The 21,705-nt window shown below is 30.9% G+C and overlaps 1 protein-coding gene across 1 annotated transcript in view; it reads right to left on the bottom strand.

Annotated features, from left to right (window-relative positions):
* The window catches only part of LOC123656560 (hemicentin-1), an 86,779-nt gene extending 65,349 nt beyond the window's left edge, over nt 1–21,430 (bottom strand). The window contains exons 1-2 of the mRNA XM_045592230.1: nt 21,304–21,430; nt 18,497–18,618 (exon numbers count right to left, since the gene is read on the bottom strand). Of these exons, the coding sequence (XP_045448186.1) occupies nt 18,497–18,618; nt 21,304–21,430 (249 nt within the window). The remainder of the gene's footprint in view (nt 1–18,496; nt 18,619–21,303) is intronic.
* Nucleotides 21,431–21,705: the final 275 nt, after the last annotated feature.

Genomic DNA, 21,705 nt, shown 5'->3' with positions numbered 1-21,705 from the left:
ACTTAACTATTCTGTTTGAGTTAAGTATAATTAAGTAGTTTGTGTGTTATGTATATGTATGAGTCATGAAATATGTTATAAGTTTAAGTATGCATACGTCACTTATCCCACAATGATCTATAAACAATTAATTTTCAAGTATTGTAGTGTAATTCCTTATATTATAGTAAAATTCGGGAATAAATTATTTATATGTATGTGATTGGGTAAAATGAATATTGTATTGTATTTTATTTTATTGTATTATATTTGCGAACGTACTTTTAAACAGGGTCACAAGCAAATACTTGTATATGTATACAACATTTTTAGAAAAAATAAGAACCTCCACCTTAAAAACTTTTTTAACGCCTACCACGAAAGTCTCATAATGTTATGAATAATACTATTATGAAATTTTAAATAGTGTATTTATTATACAGTATTCTGCTGTAAATGAAAAATAAATAAACGCCTACATTTCAATGTGCAACGATTTCATTGAAATGTTTTTTAAAATAATAGAAAATAATTTATGAAAACTTCGTCGATCTAAATGTTGTTTTCACAATGGTAAAGTTTTCAAAGGCGAACAGAGCTTCCATTTTAATTAACAAATAAGTTCAGAGAACGGCGATTATCAGAAGTTTCAATTAAAACTACCTATCATAAAAATACTAGGTATTGCGTATAAATTTACTTTGTATTTCTCCACAATATCAGTAAAATGTCAAATAATCGTAAATGAAATATTATCATATTATTTAACATTTTAATTGCTTAATAATTGTTATTATTGATTAGTTGATCTGACTTCATGTTGCCTTTCGCCCTTTGTCGATTTAATTTGGGAGATTATATTTTTCATCCTCGTTGTGTTTTGTTTAGTTTCAATTTGTGGAAGATTATTATTAGCTTTTTTAGTTTTCTATTCAGTAATATACATAATTATTATAACTTATATACTATCCAAATCAAATTAAAAAAAACTATGCACAGGAAACGATCTTTATATAATATAATCATATAATTGAAGATGGAGGCTTCTTACAAAATTATATCGATGCTTGTTTCGATGATTAATGATTTTGACAACTGCTTCTACAGTCTATGTCCGTTTAATGGAAAAAATAACACACTTTTTAAAGAGTATTATTTTAACATCACCGTAGTTTTTAAAATATTTATTTTAAGTAGATTAAGAAAAATTGTACCCAGAATTTCCTAAGCTGAACAAAACCATTTTTTATCGCTTCCGACGCGGCCGAAAGGGTAACTCGATTTGGATATCTATTTTTTATTATCTAATGTTGTACGGAAGAGTAATTTGATGTTCAAATCATTCCCATAATTTGCATTTTATCGACGGATGAATTGAAATACTTTATTATTAAATACTCTGAATGCTATGTTATGTATATTTTTGGATATAGTTACAATAAGTTAGTTTACAATCCAACGAATAGGTTTATTTTATTAAGTTACTATCTTTACATTTTCGTTTAATTAAGAAAATCGAATATGTTAAAACATCTAAACAACCCTTTATATTTTTATAGAAGCTACAATAAAATATTTTAATTATTTTATAATTCATTCTTCTGCTGCGACTTATAATAATGGAACGACTTGTAATAATTAATGTGAACGTCGGTGAAGCCACAATGATAGTTGAATATATAGTAAAAATATAGAATGAAGACTAACACAAAGACACACATTTGAATAGTCATAGAGGGTAATTTAAAACACAATATGATTTAGAAGAATAATAATTTACAGAGTATAGAAGAAATTAAAAATATCATGTATAATATCTAGTCTCACTCTCTTTTTCTACTCTGCTCCTATCCACAAATTGATATAAATAGAAACCCGATAAATGAGCTATTTAGAAAAAAAAAATTGGCATATATATTAATGATTAGTTTTGCTTTGGGGTGCGTAGTCACGACAACTGACCGTTCTGTTAACGGTCATTTCAGTAATCGCTTATTACAACTGACAAACGTTCCTAACTAACTCAACGCAGATTAATTAGCAAATATAATTTTGAACATTAAATAAATTAATTACATTTTCGACTGGAGAAGTGACCATTAATTAATCTGCGCCGCTGCGTCGTTAATGACCAACCATCAAATATCAAGCTCAAAATCTGGAGCAGCCCGTCTAGTGTTTAAATCAACCTTAAAGAAGACCAAAGCTAAATAATACTGTTATAAAGTAGCGTAGTGTTCCTCTGATGAGTAAAATACCCAGAGCACTTGAGGATACTCTGTAGAGTCGCCAAAGCATTTACGATGCTCCAGGTGTTGTACGCGTCCATAGACTACGGTAACTACTTACCATAAGGCAGAGCGTAAGCTTGTTTACAAACTTAACTATAGAAAATATTGCATATAAAAATACAGTAAATTTCTGTGTCTAGAACATTCTGGTAAACAATTTTAAAATCTTGATTTTACTTCACTCAGCTTAATTATACCCCTATCAACCTCCCCTTGCCCTTACTTGCGCGTGACTTAATATCATATAGGGCATAACACTTTTTTATTGTTAACTTGAAGTGGCACGTAAAAATTGATTTGTATACTCGTCGATCCACGCGGTTTCTGTCGCGCAATAGTTTTTTACCCTCTTAAGAGATAAACTTTTTAAAACGTTGACTAAGTGCCAGATTGTTCTAAAAACTTTTTTGGTGATTTTAAGTCGATGAGAAAAGTTTTTTCGACTTCATACAATCTTTGCGACTTTGTTAGGAATCGAACTAAGAAGAAACAACTGTGCAATTCCATGTTTCAAGTTTTAGTCATTTTGACAACGATGGCGGTAAAATAAAAAATCAGTAAACCAACTCCTTTATACGTATATATTTTATTCTTTTAGATATACTTTTTTATCGAGGTGGTCCACTCTTATCATTTCGAATGGCTTTAGAATTTATCTAATAAAAATTTAAAAATTGTAATATCGTAAACCGCTGTAATATTTATAGAGTATTTTTGTGACCTTTCATTGAGGTTCACGGCAAAGTTAAATACATAAAATATTTCTCGATATATGGCTAAAGTTTAACACCAGTATTTTATTTTTATGTCACTAGGATATGGAATGATTATGCTTCAGTGATTTTAATAAGCTTGTATATGCTAATCTTTAAGCTATTTACGACTAAGAACCCATCTTGGTTTTACATAAACACAAATAGTAAAAAATGTACCTTTATAATAATACTAGCTGTGCCCGCGGCTTCGCCCGCGTTGAAATCAGTTTGTCACAAAGTTTTCCCGGCAAACTTCCAGTGAAACGCTCATCAAAATCGGCTTTGCCGTTCCGTAAACCTTCCTCTTGAAGCCCTCTCTCCATTTGTGAAACCGCATGAAAATCCGTTAAGTAGATTTTGAGGGAATCGGTCACATACGCTTTTGGGAACTTTGTTTTATAATACACTAACTGTTGTCCGCGACTACGTCCGCGTCGTTATGAAGATATGCATTACTATTTAGATGCTTAACGCAAATTATTTTTTTATTTCAGTCACTTAAAATGCTTATCACTCTGAGTAACTTTTTCAAAGACACAATTTAGTATAATTTAATAGTTATTTTTATAAAACCTCTCTATACACCACATTTTTAGTTTTATTTTCAGGCTGCAGTATGAATAACCTATCAGGCGAACTTGATGGTACTGTATATGTTTCATACAAACTATCAACCCCAATTAAACCCCCTTAGCGATAGAATATCGCAAAATCCGTTCTTAGCGGACGTCTACTAACTATAATCTACCTCCCTGCCAAATTTCATCTTTGTCCATCTAGCGGTTTTTGAGTTCTCGTGATGTCAATCAGTGACCTTTCTCTTTTATGTATATAGATTACGATGTATTATTTGGACACTTCCTCGCCATCTATAGAGCATACATTTTAAATTTCAAGTCTCTTAACTTAATAACATATGACTTTCATATAAACTTCCAACCCCCGTTTTATCCCCTTATGGATCGATTTTCGTAAAATCCGTTCTCAGCGGATGTTTACGCCCTGTAAGGAACCTATCTGCAAAATTTCAAGTTTGTAGCTGTTATAGTTTCAGAGATTTCGTGATGAGTGAGTCAACCTACCATACACCATTTTAACCCCAAAAGGGAGTTGATTTCTAAAGATACATTATTTGAACACCTTCTCAACATCTATAGAGCATACATTTTAAATTTCAAGTCTCTTACTTCAAAAACATAGGACTTTCATACAAACTTCCTACCCCCGTTTTATCACCTTAGGGGTCGAGTTTCATAAAATTCGTTCTTAGCAAATGTATATGCCCTATAAGGAACCTACTTGCCAATTTTCAAATTTGTAGCTGTTATAGTTTCGGAGATTTCGTGATGAGTAAGTCAACCTACCATCCCCCGTTTTAACCCCAAAAGGGAGTTGATTTCTAAAGATACGTTATTTGAACACCTTCTCACTATCTATAGAGCATAAATTTTAAATTTCAAGTCTCTTCCTCCAAAAACATAGGACTTTCATACAAACTTCCAACCCCCGTTTTATCCCCTTAGGGGTAGAGTTTCATAAAATTCGTTCTTAGCAAATGTATACGCCCTATAAAAAACGTACCTGCCAAATTTCAAGTTTGTAGGTATTATAGTTTCGGAGATTTCGTGATGAGTGAATCAACCTACCATCCCCCGTTTTAACCCCAAAACGGAATTGATTTCTAAATATACATTATTTGGACACCTTCTCACCATCTATAGAGCATACATTTTAAATTTCAAGTCTCTTACTTCAAAAACATAGGACTTTCATACAAACTTCCAAACCCCATTTTACCCCCTTAGGGGTCGAGTTTTGTAAAACCCGTTCTTAGCGAATGTCTACGCCCTATAAGGAGCCTATCTGCCAAATTTCAAGTTTGTAGGTGTTATAGTTTCGGATATTTCGTGATGAGTGAGTAAACCTACTATCCCCCGTTTTAACCCCAAAAGGGAGTTGATTTTTAAAGATTCATTATTTGAACACCTTCTCATCATCTATAAGGTATACATTTTAAATTTCAAGTCTCTTACTTCAAAAACATGGGACTTTCATACAAACTTCCAAACCCCGTTTTACCCCCTTAGGGGTCGAGTTTTGTAAAACCCGTTCTTAGCAAATGTCTACGCCCTATAAGATGCCTATCTGCCAAATTTCAAGTTTGTAGGTGTTATAGTTTCGGATATTTCGTGATGAGTGAGTAAACCTACTATCCCCCGTTTTAACCCCAAAAGGGAGTTGATTTCTAAAGATTCATTATTTGAACACCTTCTCATCATCTATAAGGTATACATTTTAAATTTCAAGTCTCTTACTTCAAAAACATGGGACTTTCATACAAACTTCCAACCCCCTTTTTACCCCATTAAGGGTCGAATTTTGTAAAATTTGTTCTTAGCGGATGTCTACGCCCTATAAGGAGCCTTCCTGCCAAATTTCAAGTTTGTAACTGTTATAGTTTCGGAGATTTCGTGATTAGTGAGCCGACCTACTATCCCCCGTTTTAACCCAAAAAGGGGTTGATTTCTAAAGATACATTATTTGGACACCTTTTTACCATCTATCTATAGAGCTTACATTTTAAATTTCAAGTCTCTTAAGTCAAAAACATGGGAATCTCATACAAACTTCCAACCCCCATTTTACCCCCTTAGGGGTTGAGTTTCGTAAAATCCGTTCTTAGCGGATGTCTACGTCCTATAAGGAGCCTACTTGCCAAATTTCAAGTTTGTAGGTGTTATAGTTTCGGAGATTTCGTGATGAATGACCTTTCGCGTTTATATATATTATAGATTATATTATAGATTATAGATGAAGTATATTATTAATGTCCAAATGAACATTAATAATATATTTCTAATATTTAATATAATAAAAAAATTTTTTGTCTCCTGTGGCTTAAATTAAATGATATTATTCTCTTGTAATTAGTTTCTTAGAAATGATGACTTTGAATAGTACCACATGTAGTTAATGCTACGAATAACAAACCATTACGAACCCGTTAAATATCGGCTGAATTGACCAAGTGAATTTCAATTTTCTATTGAGTTTTTCCTAAAAAATAATATTCCAGTACTTGAGCATTTTGAGGGAGATTGGGATCCTTGGGAGCAAGGATTATCAAAAGTTCTTTCTTACAAACATTCTCACAATTAAAAAAAATGATGAATATAACAGAATACACTGTTAGGCAAGTTAGTATCACGCGTTTTCTGAAATTCATTGAAAGTTAAAAGGTATACAATGTAATGAATATAAATCGTTTTTGAGATACGTCATAGATCCATACATCTAAAAGTACGACTCGCTTCAACATAGAAACACCGCAGTGGCCAATAGTCATAAATATAAATTGAATAAACGACGATTCCAACAAAGGTTCCACGATATAAACAATTACAATTGCCGAATACCATTGTCTTCTAAAATAAATACTAGAAAATACTTTAACTAATAAATACGCAAAGGAAAAGCTCGTCCCAAATATTTCGTTATCGAACTGTACCAAAGTTTTTCCTCTTAATCCGACCCACATTTACTGATTCATATCTAAAATATTGAAATTCGGAATATATCTTCCGTTCATTCCAGATACCAGATATCATTACGTTCCGAACGTTGCCTGGAACTATCCGCATACGTTTGTAACAATTACCTTTCATCTTTTAAAAATAGATTTTACGGTCTAATGCGTGTTTAAAATACCGTCACAGTCTTAAAAACATTTACAACAAAAACACCCGACGTATACTAACATAAAACTTTTTTGAGTGAATTACATTGAGTAAGTAATTTTATTTGTTAATTAATTAGTGTGAAATATAATCATCAAATATAGTTATGATCAGCGTCAAATACATCAAATGCAGTAATTATTTCATTATAACTATAAACTATTAGGTAATAAATAACCAAATAATGGATTACGTCGCCGTCGTCAGTCGACAATTTAACGTCGGCTGATAAAGAAAACCTTGAGAGTACATCATCATTTTTGAAAGGGTTTTGCATGTTGCTTACTGAATAAATTATATTCACACGTGGAACGACTTCTAATGTGTATTTTTAATTTATAAGGAAGTAAGAAATGTAAATGTAAGAATATATGTCTTTTAATATACTTCATACAAAAATATTCATAACAATTTAAAATAAAAATTTAGAACTCTTCATCGACGCGTCGTTGAAGTGGCATAACGGGCTAGAACAATTAATAACCAGTACCTACGATTCCCACTCATAACATATTTATTAACGACTCCTATGTTTATTGGTTTTTTTTTTTTTGTGGTATGATGTTTCTGGACCCCTGAAAAAAGGTTGTATATCATATTAAATGTAAAATTACTATTAATTATTAAAAATAGTTAAATTGGATTTAAAATAGCGACTGCCAATAAAATTATGACTCTTTGTAGTAAAACATCCTCAGATTACGCTTATTAATATAATATAATTTTGGGTAGCAAGTAGAGATTGTTTATTCACAATATAGTATTAGACAGACAATTACCGAATCCGAATCTGATTTACAACTGATGTTATTAAATATTTGTATTCCATATTATCCTTCTATTATGTATTCATATTTCGAATTATTATGTTTCCGTTATTTTGTGATTGCGCAATGATTACAGTGTAAAGAAAAAAAAGTATTACCCTCCTTTTTGAAAGTTAATAGCCAATAAACTAAAACTAATAATTTTTATAAATAGAAATATAAATAAAACGTATGAAAATTTATTTTTTCACGTACACTACCTTGCTAGATGATTTTTTTTTTTAAAACGAAAGCAAGTGTGCTTTCGTTTTAAGAGTGCCTGTGATATCACCGCTTTTTATTCTGAAAATTGTTTTTTTAAAACGCCAGTTGTAATTACATTTTTAATTATATGCGTTTAAATTGATTATTTTATTATTGAGTCACGTGATTTACACTTTTTTGTTAGTTATGAGGGAGAGGTCATATGAAAGGGACAAGCATTGAAAGGAACAATTCGAATTACCCGCAAAATAATAACAATTTCGAATGAACATCATATTTGTTGTATAGCTGCTCTTTATTTACCATTTGTTTTTTATTACCATTTTAAGGTGTTCTTTTAAATGTTTATTTTATAAATAAATAAATATCAGTTCCTATGGTAAGCAACTTAATGCTTGTGTTATAGGTAACAGCCGGCTGATACAGCTAAATATTTCTTTAATTTTTTAATAAATGTATAAAGAGAAATAAAACATATATAGATATATAAATACAAATATTACACCCAGACTCAGGCGGGAATCGAACCTACAACCCGCGGAACAGAAAGCAGGGAACTACAAACTACGCCAGCGGGCTAGTTTATAAGTTTTTGTCTTCTTAGCATTTATTGTGATCGACTACATTCATACACACATTGGAACAAATGGCCAGCAATATTTTGATTAAGCTTTTGAATTTTATAGCCAAGTTTTGAATTTAGGTATAATATTTATGAAAGGGACAAGAGTCACGGATATGAATGGGACATATTAAATAATTGACGCTTTAAAAAATTATTTAATAACCGATTTTAACATTTAGTGAGATGTCTTTGATTGATTATTTTTAAATTAGATATATCTGATATAAGTTATTATTTGATAAAAAAACTATATACAAAAATAAGAAGGCATAAAAATTGATAAAAAATAGACAAAAACAAGACTGAAAATAACTTAATAATACACTACGCTTCAGCCAGTAATATCCCACAGCTGGGCATAGGCCTCTATCCCCATATAGAAGAAGAATCAGAGCGTAATCCACCGCGCTGCTCCAATGCGGGTTGGCGGATATATGCTATGAGTAACGATCGCTAACATATGATAACATTCGGGGCCGACAGCTTAACGTGCTCTCCGAGGCACGGTAGGGAGACCCACAAAGACTGCACAAACACCCAGACCACAGCAAACATCTGCATGACCAATCCAAATGTTTGTCGTGTGCGGGGATCGAACCCGCAACCACCAGTGCAACAGTGGCTGTTGCCAACGCGTCGCCACACTAATACACTAACTATGTACTAATTATTATTATTTAATTTCGTTTAAATAGTGTAATTTTGTGTAATATTATTCCTTTCAAAAATTCATACATCCCTTTAAATGTAGCATATTTATGATAGGGCCAAAACCGTTTTTTTTTAATGCTTCAAGTAGGTATGAAAGAATTAATCCAGATAAATGACCATTTTGTTTTTTGTTAGTTATATAACGAAAATTTTATTATACAGTGCTACCAATTAAGAAAAGTGTAGTATTTGTTTTCTAGGGGATGTAGAACGAAAATGTCCCTTTCATGTGACTTCTCTCCTACTTTTAGTTTCGATGGTAATTTTGATATGAATAGTTTATTCAAATATATCATTGTTAAATCGTATTATAGTTTCTCTGACGGAGTTCTAATCAGCAAACCCAAATTTGAAATTTTCCTCATTCAGAATACGGTTAAGTTAAATTATTTAATTTTTTTTTTTTTTTTTTTTATGTCACTAGGTCGGCAAACAAGCGTACGGCTCACCTGATGGTAAGCGATTACCGTAGCTTATAGACGCCTGCAACACCAGAGGCATCGCAAGCGCGTTGCCGACCCAATCCCCAATCCCCCAGGAGCTCTGGTCACCTTACTCACCAACAGGAACACAATACTGCTTGAAAACAGTATTATTTTGCTGTGATCTTCTGTAATAATGAATAATAATAATAAATGAATATCTTATAACGCACACACACGGACGCATGTTCCTACGGTAAGTCTATTACTATATTACTTTTTTTCATACAATTTAAATAAATTTTAATAAAAATTGGCATAAATTAAAAGAAAAACATTATTACTTGAAAGTACACTTCACTGAGGTAGGGCACAGCAGGAATTTCCTGCTCCAAATATGGAGCAGCCCGACTGGGGTAGTACCTCGACCTTACAGAAGATCACAGCAAAATAATACTGTTTTTATTAGTATTTGTTCCTGTTGGTGAGTAAGGTGACCAGAGCTCCTGGGGGGATTGGGGATTGGGTCGGCAACGCGCTTGCGATGCTTCTGGTGTTGCACGTGTCTATAAGCTACGGTAATCGCTTACCATCAAGTGAGCCGTACGCTTGTTTGCCGACCTAGTGACATAAAAAAAAAAGTAATCCATAGCATTTTTAATTTAATATTCGAGAAAAAGTTTGCAAAAAAAACTTCGATTCACAAGTCGAAGTAAACAAAATCTCAAGTAGAAACTCTTAAATCGATAGAGTTTATACGAGTGTAAGTTATATAGGTTGCTTATAGAACTGTTTATTAGTTTTAAAGCATTGGGCAACAGTGTAGGGTTTCTATGGACGTGGTTATATTGCAGCGAATGCAACGTTTGCTCCATTAAAGATGTATCAGCGTAGGGCTGTCATTAGCTTCCACGAGTCGAATTTGTAATAAACTTTAATTAAATTAGTTTTACATTATTACTCCACGCGATGTGAAGTTAGTATCGATATGTGGAGAATCCAATCCAATTGAGAAGCGAAAACTCAATTTACTTTGTACTTGCACTGCAGTGTAGAGTTCAGGAAACCTATTTTGTATGACTGAGTGATACACCTTTTGGGTATCCTGTCACAGAAAATTCATTAGAAACATACATTTACCATAGTATTCACAGTTTAATGTTATAATTGTAAATAAGCTTTCATAAACAAGAATACAACCTGATTTATTTATGAGTGAACCGACAATAAGTCTTTGTAAAAAAATAAAAGATACAAGACAAATAAATCTTTGCTTAAACTATGAACATAAATCATACACTTTTAAGGAGTTATTTATTATAAGTAAAATAACTATTAACATATAAAAAGGAAACAATATCTATAAGCGATATAAATCAAACCCTAAAGGCGTGGTCTTTCGACGTGTCTATAAACGGCCTAAAGTAGACAATAACTTACTCAAGTAAAAGATATTATTATCTTAGTGTAAACAACTCCTGATTTCCTACTTTCTGTTTTTTTATCGCCAAATCCGTAGGAAAAGCAACATAATAAATTAAATTTAATTGGAATGCCAAATTGAAATTAGGACGTTGAAAAGAACAATTATTCCTTAAATACATACAATAACCTTAAGAAACTTATTCGTTTCATATTAATGCTGCGAATGTAAGAAAACTAATATTTATTTTACGATTACGATACGATTGTTACAAATGTACTAAATTTGATACTCTGGTTTTCTCTCACAGTTCCTGTGTAGTGTCTACATTGGTTCCGGAATTTCTCCATCGCCATAAAGTCCATTCATAATTTAGTTATGGTAAAGGCGGCGCTATAATTTCACGATGTATTTTTTATAGCTGACAGAAGGCAGACGAACAGATGTCCCACCTGACGGTAAGTGATCACCTGTATAATGCATGCAACTTGTGCATGTGCCACATCCTACCTATCAAATTGCGAAAATGCTCTCCAGCCGTAAAACTTACATCGTTAATTTTTATTTCCTTATAACTACATTAATAACATTAATTGTTATGTTATCTATAGAAAATACTTAAATTTAATTTTTTTTAAATGATTGATCGTCAATTTTATTAAAAAAATAACAATTTACTGAAGATCCATTTAAATTTGAGTATTACAAGTCAGAGATAATCATACCAACTTACTTATTTTGGTAATTTATTTATAAAACATGATAATTTTACACATTTAACTACCCAAAATAATATGTAGGTACATCACAGAACATCAAATATTGTTTATAATAGCCCTAATTAAATTCTTTACTGCAAACAATGATATCTATTCAAAAACCACAAATACAACATATCAACAAACATATTGAATGAGTTCGTATTTATCATTATTAGGAATCGATCGAACACACAATTTGCAGTAAAAGTAATTGATATCACGGCCTTAATATAACATAATATAAAAACTAATAACATAAAAACTTTATTAATACACTTTACCTAAGACGTACCAAAACTTCACATTCTCATTTTCCACACCTTTATATTATTCTTCGTTATGTATACGAAGTTAATATAACCGTTATATTAGATTAAAAATAAAACTTTTGATATAAAAAATAATAATGACGTAATATTTTAAGCAAATTTAATGAGGTTCTATGTGAAATTTTACTCCAAATTGTTAATTTTAATTTGCACTCTATACCAATTCAGTATACATACTATATTATACATTATATTTTGTGTAATAAAAAATGTTAGTACCACATAATGTTCTAGAGACCCAATTACGCAAAATGTAACATCGTTATTTGATCGCTTGAAAACCCTATTCATAGCAACCCGCAGAAACCGCAGCTCTGTGGTCTATTTGTTCTCATCTGTCACTGCTGAGTCCTGATTACCTCCTTTGATTAGAGACATTCTTAATTTATATAACATGTATAAATTATATTTATTAATTACGTAATTAGTTTGATTGCTTTGCAAACATCCTATCAACGTATTATCATTTTAAGGATATTACTAATTCAAAGGTTTATTCATGTAACTTTATTTTTTGAAGCAAAAACTGCCTGAACTGATTATTTAAGCTTGGTATGTATGTAAATGGAGATCCAGAATAGTCCATAGACTTTATTTCATCTCAATAATACAAATATTGGATTGGAAGTTAAGCTGGTGATATAAAAGACGTCATACATAGATTATTTATGTATTTATCAAAATACTTTTATAATTAAAAGTTAAAGGCAGGATCCGAGCAAAGATCATATAGCACCTAGCGTTAAAATATTTTTTTTATCACTGGCTATCCAGACAGTTCCAAAATAAGACAACTGTGTAATTAAAATGATAAATATAAAACATCTCTTTTAACAATTTTCAAAATTAAAATCTTTTTTTGGAGTGGCAGTTAAATTATCTTAAAATATTAAAATTAAAAATAATATAAAAACTTGTTTAAAATTATCTCGTCGCCTCGACGAGTGACAAGCGAGCTGGCTCGCTTTTCTCATTGGAAATCTGAATTGCGATTCACTGGAGACGTACGTACCAACTGCCTGCAACCGTGCTCGCCTACTCAACCTTGATTTGACGATATTCATTTTTAAATATTTTACATTTACTGCAAAATGCTATTCACACTTACACATATAACTTGCGTTGCTGATGTTCATATACGTATGTTTATATGTGCATATGAAATTTTATTTATAAGATTAAAAACATGTTTAATACAACAAACAAATATAATATTGACCCCTAACTACGTCACTTGAAATGGGAGGCTCCGTAGGTGTTATAGCCCACGTTCCGCGTGAAAAACTATTTTTAAATTTGACGTCGTTTACCCGACTAGAAAGGTCTACCTACTAAAGGTAGTAAAGGTAAACCAGATCGTGTATCTCCAGATCCAGTATACCTTAAAATACTTGATTATATTTTACATCAGGCTATCCTGATCTGGACCGGACCGGGTCCTGATCCAGTATGCCTTACCATACTTGATTATATTTTACATCAGGCTGTCCTTATCTGGACCGGACCGGGTCCTGATCCAGTATGCCTTTCCATACTTGATTATATTATACATCAGGCTATCCTAGTCTGGACCAGATCTGGAGCTTGCCGGATCTGGCATGCCTCATCGTCCTGATCCGATCCAGATACATGATTTGGTTGAGCCTGACCTTTTTCCTAGTCGGGTGCTTACGCGCTCATTGGACAGTTATGTAGAAGTACCTTGTTGTAGTAGCTCGTAAATTAAGACAAAGTAAAATTTAAAATACAACGAACGTTATAAATATTAACATTCTCATTCTTAACAATACTTTATTCTTAATAATAAATGATGTATTTTTGTATTAAAATAATAAAATATTATAATTAAAAATTTATCACTCCTTAATCTCTAACTACTTTTGATTAAATACAAAATTTTGTCAAAAAAATTCTTGTTGGTGTAATTAGAAAGAATATTAAAATTTCAGTTAGTCATTTTTACGTGCCGGAAGCGAAGTACACAAGCAAGATTAATTAAAAGTAAAGACAATAGTTTTTAAAAAGGCGTTTAAAAGAAAAATCAACCGATTAGAATTCGTCAGTTTTTGTAACATCGGTAACAAAGCAATAAATTTCACCCATCATTAGTTTGAAGGTGCTTGTAATTATACGTCATGTAATGAGTTCATTAACATTTTGTGAAATAGATAATGAGACATTTCAATAGCTTTGTAAGAGACAAAGTTTTTAAGTATCTCTAACGAGATTAGTAGTGTTGAAAACGTAGTTTCCATTAACTAAATTTTAACAATGTACTAGGGTTGTACCTGCAAAGCTTTTCAATATTTTTGTTTAGAGTTCATATACGACGTATTATTAAACTGGCGTCATTCCATTTAACTGCGATATCAGAATCGATATATTTCAGGTAACTAATGATTCATATATAATTTTGCAGCATAATATTTACAAATTATAAATTAAATTTAAGAAACAAAATAAAAATACCATTACTATTGTAAACAGAAAGAACTTCGAAAAAATATTAAATACACTTCGAAGAAAAGTAATACGTGTTTTCACATGCGAAATCTTATGAAAAAACCAACCAAGTACAATTGAATTATAACAAATATGCAACCTATCACAACTACGCACTTATAATTTAAATACTGAATACTTGGTAATTCACATATTTTATAAACAAAAATTATTGACTTCTTTACTTTTCTCTCTTATCTCATTTCTATTCTATATGTATATTAAGCAGGGCCACTACAAACTGCGCCAACGAGCTAGTAATAACATAAATATAGTCCTTATTCTATGTCTGAACTAAAAAACCTGCATAAGAGACATAAGTGTTTCATAAAAGTTGAAAAGTAAATCCAGTAGAATTTATAGATATCAAAAAATATTTATTGAAGTCGAAATATTTTTAAAGGCTTATCACAGCTGAAGCTATCGATATAAAAATATTTTTGAGTTCAAACGTTTAAAAAAAAACATATTTTTATGAGAGTATACGAAAAAGATGCGTTAGTATACCATACTAGAAAATGCCTACATTAATTAATTATATAACTTTATTTAGTAATAACTAAGTAAACCTAATCAAATAATTGTGTTTGCTCGGAAACGAAAAAAAACCGACTTCAATTATTTCGACGAGTAATACAACGTAGCTCGACGAAAAAATAATCAAGTAACTGCGCGGTATTAAAGATTTCTCAAAAAGTAGTTATAAGATCTCAATAAAATTTATATGTGACCACATGACAAACATCAGCTTTCGATTAAATTAAAAATTATCAAAATCGGTACACCCAGTAAAAAGTTATTGCGGATTTTCAAGAGTTTCCCTCGATTTCTCTGGGATCCCATCATCAGATCCTAGTTTTCTTATACTAAACTAAACTAGGGATATCTCCTTTCCAACAAAAAAAGAATTATCAAAATCGGTACATCCAGTAGAAAGTTATGCGGTATAATACAACGTAAGTCGACGAAAAAAAAAATATCAAACGCACTAGTCGTCACTACGATTTTTGAGGGTTTCGCTCGATTTCTCTGGGATTCCATCATCAGATCTTGGTTTTCTCATCATTGTACCACACTTGGGATATTCCAATATAAAAAGAATTATCAAAATCGGTTCATAAAATATATATATATATATACGGTCGAATTGAGTCACATCCTTCTCCTTTGAAGTCGATTAAAAGAGATCACTCCACTAATTTCAAATAAAGAGTTCATCGTATCATTGTAAGCCTCTGTCTGCCAATTTAAACGCATCAAATTTTGCCTTATTTGTAAAACACTTAGCTATTTGAAATAATGAACTCACATACATAAATGACTAGTACAACAACAACCCGCTTTTCAAAAATAATTTACGAAAACATCTCAAAATTCATTAAAAAAAAGTCACGCTCAGCTCTTTTTAAAATATGACTGTTTCGAATCAGTAACTACATAAACGAACTACGCGTGTACCTAGTACATACGAACGTAGTTTAATATTCACAATATTTTATCCTCGCCGAGCGGACGAGAGCACGTTAAGCCTCCGCTCCCGATTATCAGCGGAAAATGATGAAATTCATTATATGCTTGTATCAATTGTCCCCGTATTTATAGAGAGAATAATGAACGATATTTGTTTATTAATGGACGTTACTATTTTCGGCGTTCATGATATATTTTATCGAATGTAACATTGTACTACAAGAATTGCGAGTATAAATAGTTAGTAGTAGGCGAAGTTTGTTTAAGATATTGTAAAATTAATAAGATATACAAATTTAAACTTTTTTTAATTACTTGGTTTCATGATGGCACTACCGTGACACTACAATTGTTTACTAACACCATCAAATCAAAATATCACGATGTAAGTCTTTGAAAACTGATCGGCCTTCAAAGTAGGAGGCAATAGCATAACTGTATGTTGTGCTGTGTTGTATAATAACATAGATTTGTAGATGTTTGACTGATTGCCAAACATTCTTATTTTAAGCTAGTAAAGCCAGATTCTATCCGTTGCGCTGTTTAACTTAAGCAACGTATATCTAAGAGTTTCTCCTAACCTATAATATATCGCTTTCCTAACGATATTTATCTACGAGAACGTACAAGACTTTAAACAGTTAAAAACTTTTAAAAAAGTTGATCTTTGCTTAAAATCTTTAAGTTTTAGTTTCTCTGATACTTATCTGAGTTATTTTCTACAATATTTTAAAGATTAAATTAAAATTAAAAATTCACTTGAAAATTTTAAGAAATAATTGAAATCCGATCTTAATAAAATAGGTTAATTATCTTTTTAATAATTTCAAATATTTTGTTTTAAAAGACTCAAATCAAATTTAATATACAAGACTCAAATCAATATTAATATACAAAATATACATATATTTTAAAATTCAAAAAATTAATATTTTAATACAATTGCGTACAAAAATTTCAGAAAGTACAGAATGAAAATAAATATACGCGAAAATATACGCGAAAATAATAATCAATATAAAATATATGATATACGTAATACCCGAAAGGTAATGAAGTTACCGACTTATAAATTATATGAGAATATTATTTATCATTGGTCATTAGTACAGTATTACGATCGCTCCTCGACCATACATCCCGTTTCCGTTAAAATTTATCTGTTTCATAAGGACGTAATTACCTCTTTCTGAGATCAAGCAACTCTTTTTGTAACAAATTTAATAAAAACTCGTTACTTAAGCGTCAAAAGTACGTTTCAGTTGTCATTTTACAAATTATCACAACGTTAAAAACAATATTTTTCATAAATTTACTATTGTTAATATGAATATATCACCGATTCTGAATGCATATTTTGCTGAGAAGAATCGGTAAGAAACACCAACTACTCTTTAAAAAAATTGGTACTGATAAATTTAGTTTAAGCTGTGTTGTTATGGCACTAAAGAATATAGCCACCTCCTCTCTTCCCGTGGGTGTCATAAGAGACGACAAAGGCATAAAAGTTCCAATACCATCTCGGAATTTAAAAAGCTGACTGATGGCGGGATAACCATCCAACTGCTGGCTTTGAAATACACAGGCCGAAGACGGGCAGCAGCATCTTTGGTGCGGTCACCAACCCGCCTGCCCAGCGTGGAGACTATGGGGAAAACACACGAGTTCACGCCATTTTTGACGCGAACTTGTGGAGGCCTATGTCCAGCAGTGGACTGCAATACTATACTTCTATTATAATAAACAAAAGAGTATATACGCGTGTGTGTGTCAAATACATGGTAATATATGTAATATTGTTTTTTTATTGATTTAATGTATTGTTTTATGCAAATTTTATAGTCCTCCGTCCGCGTAATTTTCGTAAAAAAATCGTAATTTATTTTGCTTCACCTATTAATATATAGAAGATATAAAGAGATAATACAAAAGGGGCACTATAATATTTAATAAGAGAAGTACACTGGATTGGATTACAACTACGGTTATCCAGCAATGTGACGATTAGATCCTTACTGATTAATATTCTGGGCGTATCTGTTCGTAACTTATGTTTGATAGTTGAAGGCTGTATTGTGCCTATTGTCTGACAATATCAGTACAATTGTAAAAGAATTGTATTGTTATTTATTTATACACTCATTTAATAATTACCTAATTGAATCTAATATTACAAATAATGGAATATTAATTACAAGGTAATATTTGACTTAATTTTCTTATAAAGTACTACAATGTAAACTTTTAACGTATATATTATTTTCTAAAAGTTGTTGCAATTCCACAGAAATTGCAGCTAAAATACTCATAATTTCACGTACTCGAAGTTTGAACATTACTATTTGTAACTTACTTTTAACTTAGATTAACTTTTGCTCTGTTATATTTATTCTTTCAAGTTATTATACACAATCTCACATGAATAAAATATCAGCAAAAATATATATTATTTTAATTTACCTTATTATCCTTCTGCCATGAACACACGCCTTTCTTATCGGATATCCGGCATTTTAACAGACCGTCTTCACCCGGATTCACCTCAGTGTACGTGGGTAGTTCGACAAAACGCTGCACAGCATCTGAAACAGAGTGGAAAGTTCAGAATGATATAGTTTCAATTTAAAGTTTGTCCTCTAAATTGAATATTCAGGACGCGTCCGTATGTTAGTCTGAACGTTTGTTACATTTCACGGTGACTAATCTCTTTAGCTTCGTAAATAGAATTTTGAGAATCGGATTTATAAGTAATAAAAATATGTGTTTTTTTTTTCTTTATTAGAAAAGAGATTTTATTACTATCTTTTTTCTTAACTGTAGTATAAAAAGCTTATATTACGAAAACTTTCACGTTAATACAGATAATACATATATTTGAGAAATATATTTAATGGTAAAGTAAAACATTTTTTAATCTGTATGCAATACAAGTAGGTATATGAAATAGTAATTGGAAATTTATTTCAACACACCATTTTTATAAGTGTTGTATAAGGCAATTTATTGGATTTATGTTTTTGGAATCTATACTAATAATTATTTTCTGTCTGGCTGTCATACTCTTTCTAAAACTGCAGCAGTGAAATAGTTTGTTAAGCGTTTTCGATATCAATTAATAGAAATATGAAAGGTATTTTCATAGATTTGCTTTGCACTAAAAGCTGCTGTAGATTTTCAACAATTTTGTCGTAGTTCTAATTCAATAAAGCATGTTGGTTCATCCTTTTTCCGCTGTAACTATTTTGGGTACTGTTTGCAGTCTAAAATTCACACTTCCTTTCTTAAAACAAATACGATTTATCGTTTAAAAACTTTATTTCCTCTTATATAGTTTTCCATTTTTTATTATTTAAACATATATTAGAATAAACTAAATTTAAAATTTTTGTTGAAAATTATTATTATTAACTTAGACATTTTTGTGATAAACTGATAACTGAACTTGGGCAAAGTCTCACAGTAATTAAGTTTTTAAAACTATTATAACAAAGACACAAAAAATACAAAAAGGAACAAAAAAAGCAATATTTTAAGTAAACATAATTCTCGAAGCATATCTGTCAACTCACTGTGAACTTATTCCCGGTCACGTCACGTCACCGTGACGTTATCGTATCGTTCACGCTACTCAACGACAATTATTGTGTATTAAAGTACCATTCCTTCGTATTCGATTTCTTTAAATTCTTAATGCTCGTAAGCCTGGGATAAATCATTTTTTGTTAGATCGTGTAGACTGTGTAAATATTTGATTTATAGAACGACGTGAAGGTAACAAAAAAAGATCTTGTACCTTTTGATTTGAACGATGTAGAAATATCGTAAGTAAATTTTGTTATTTATATTGTAAGAATATTTTCTTACAATATAAATAACAAATTATGATTGAAGTGTTTGAATTTTTTTTTTTTTTTTTTTTATATAAGACTCTTAATATTCTCGTAGTTAATTATACGATTATAAAAATTAAAACTCGTATTAATTTCTATAAAAAATAAAAAATAATAAGTAATTGTCGACCAATTTTAAAAGGACTTTTAGCGCTTTTAGTAAAAATGTATTAATGTGTTACCTACCCTTAAAATCGAAATCATCATTTTCATGACCCATATAAAAACCCCTTCTAAAAATATCATAATATTTTATTATATTTAGGTCAAATGATAATTGAATAAAAAAGTTGGATGAAGCAATTAAAGAAGCAGAAATTATAATGCGATTATTAGGACGACTTCGTTAAAAATCCGAACTAAAATCAATTAAATCGTTCAACTCGAAGCGTTCGTAATTAAGCTTTTTAACCCCTTTTCTGCCAGACACCGCGAAGTTTTATAAAGAAACTGCAAGAAAGTCAGACATCTCTTTTTCATCTTCATCAAAGTCTCGGCCGGTTCGCGACCAACAACTTTGTATGCCATCTTGGTAAATTAAACAAACTTTAAAATCTCTAACTTTTCATAAATAACTTGGTAAAAGTAGATTATGGCATTTCCTGGCTTATATGAAAGAAAAAATTGTATAATGAGTTTCGCGATGCTTCTTATATATTACATTAAGAATAATTAGGAATAAAAGTGGACTTAAACTTTAATTTCAATATCCATGCTTAAAAAATTAATACAAAAATTATTTACTATTTTACTTTTATAAATATATAATGATTAAAAAATCTATGCCTTAAAATGTATTTTTCATGATAACGACATCGTGTCACGATGTATTTGGAGTTGGACTTGGCTAGTAGGTATGCAGGAAGCTCTATCAATTAGGCTGCGTCCCAGTTACTACAGCGCCACAATTTAAAATATTAAAATTTTGAATATAAGTCATATTTTCAATCTTCGTTTATTATAAAATGTTTAGGTTCAAAAATCGAAAATAATAAAGTGTTTTAGTTTATTTATAAAAAAAATAAAAGCTAACCAAAGGCGTGTTTTAATTAAAAACCTAATTCTAGAAATTATATGTCGATTACTTAGTTCTAGCTTATTAGTAAGAATATAATCCAGCCCCTCGTCCTATAAAGGAGAAAATTTGGAGATTAATACGCAGTTCCAATTTATAATGATAATTTTAATCATTTCTTAGAATACTGCTATAACGATAACAATTTTTGCTTCACCACTGAAAAAAAACTATATTAGCCGATATTTTAAACCTCATCCATCCATCATCAATTTCAGTATTCCAGCCACAACTCTTCTTGGCCTTACGACCGAACTTAATAGACGTAAATTTTACTTGACTTGGCAGCTTACGAAATTTACCACAGACAAACCACGAAGCACCTCCAGTTCTAACATAAACGGCGATACTTTGTTGAACTCCGTGATAGCTGAGCAAATGAGACACAGCAGCGGTTTCTAAGATATTCAGTGCTGTAGCATTATACATTCCTTATATTTGCAAAGCGCTCCGGGCACTTTGATCTAAATTGTTAAGCAATTTGTGTCTGTAATTACTGGCTACTCATCCGTCATACCGGAACAGGATGATGGTAGAACAATGGATTCAGCGAAAGCTAGCCCTGGATTATGTATACTAATAAGTAATGTAATGTAGTAATGTAGTAGAATTTAGAAAAAAATATTCAAAAAATAAAATTTTGCAATAATCTGTACGGTGTATATAATACTAATGTGACATTCAAATTTTTGTTCTGGTAGTTT

This window comes from Melitaea cinxia, chromosome 9 (genome assembly GCF_905220565.1).
Source record: "Melitaea cinxia chromosome 9, ilMelCinx1.1, whole genome shotgun sequence".
Classification (NCBI taxonomy): Eukaryota; Metazoa; Arthropoda; class Insecta; order Lepidoptera; family Nymphalidae; genus Melitaea; species Melitaea cinxia.
The sequence above is the reverse complement of the archived record's forward strand: the minus strand, read 5'-3'. Positions and strand labels throughout refer to the sequence as shown.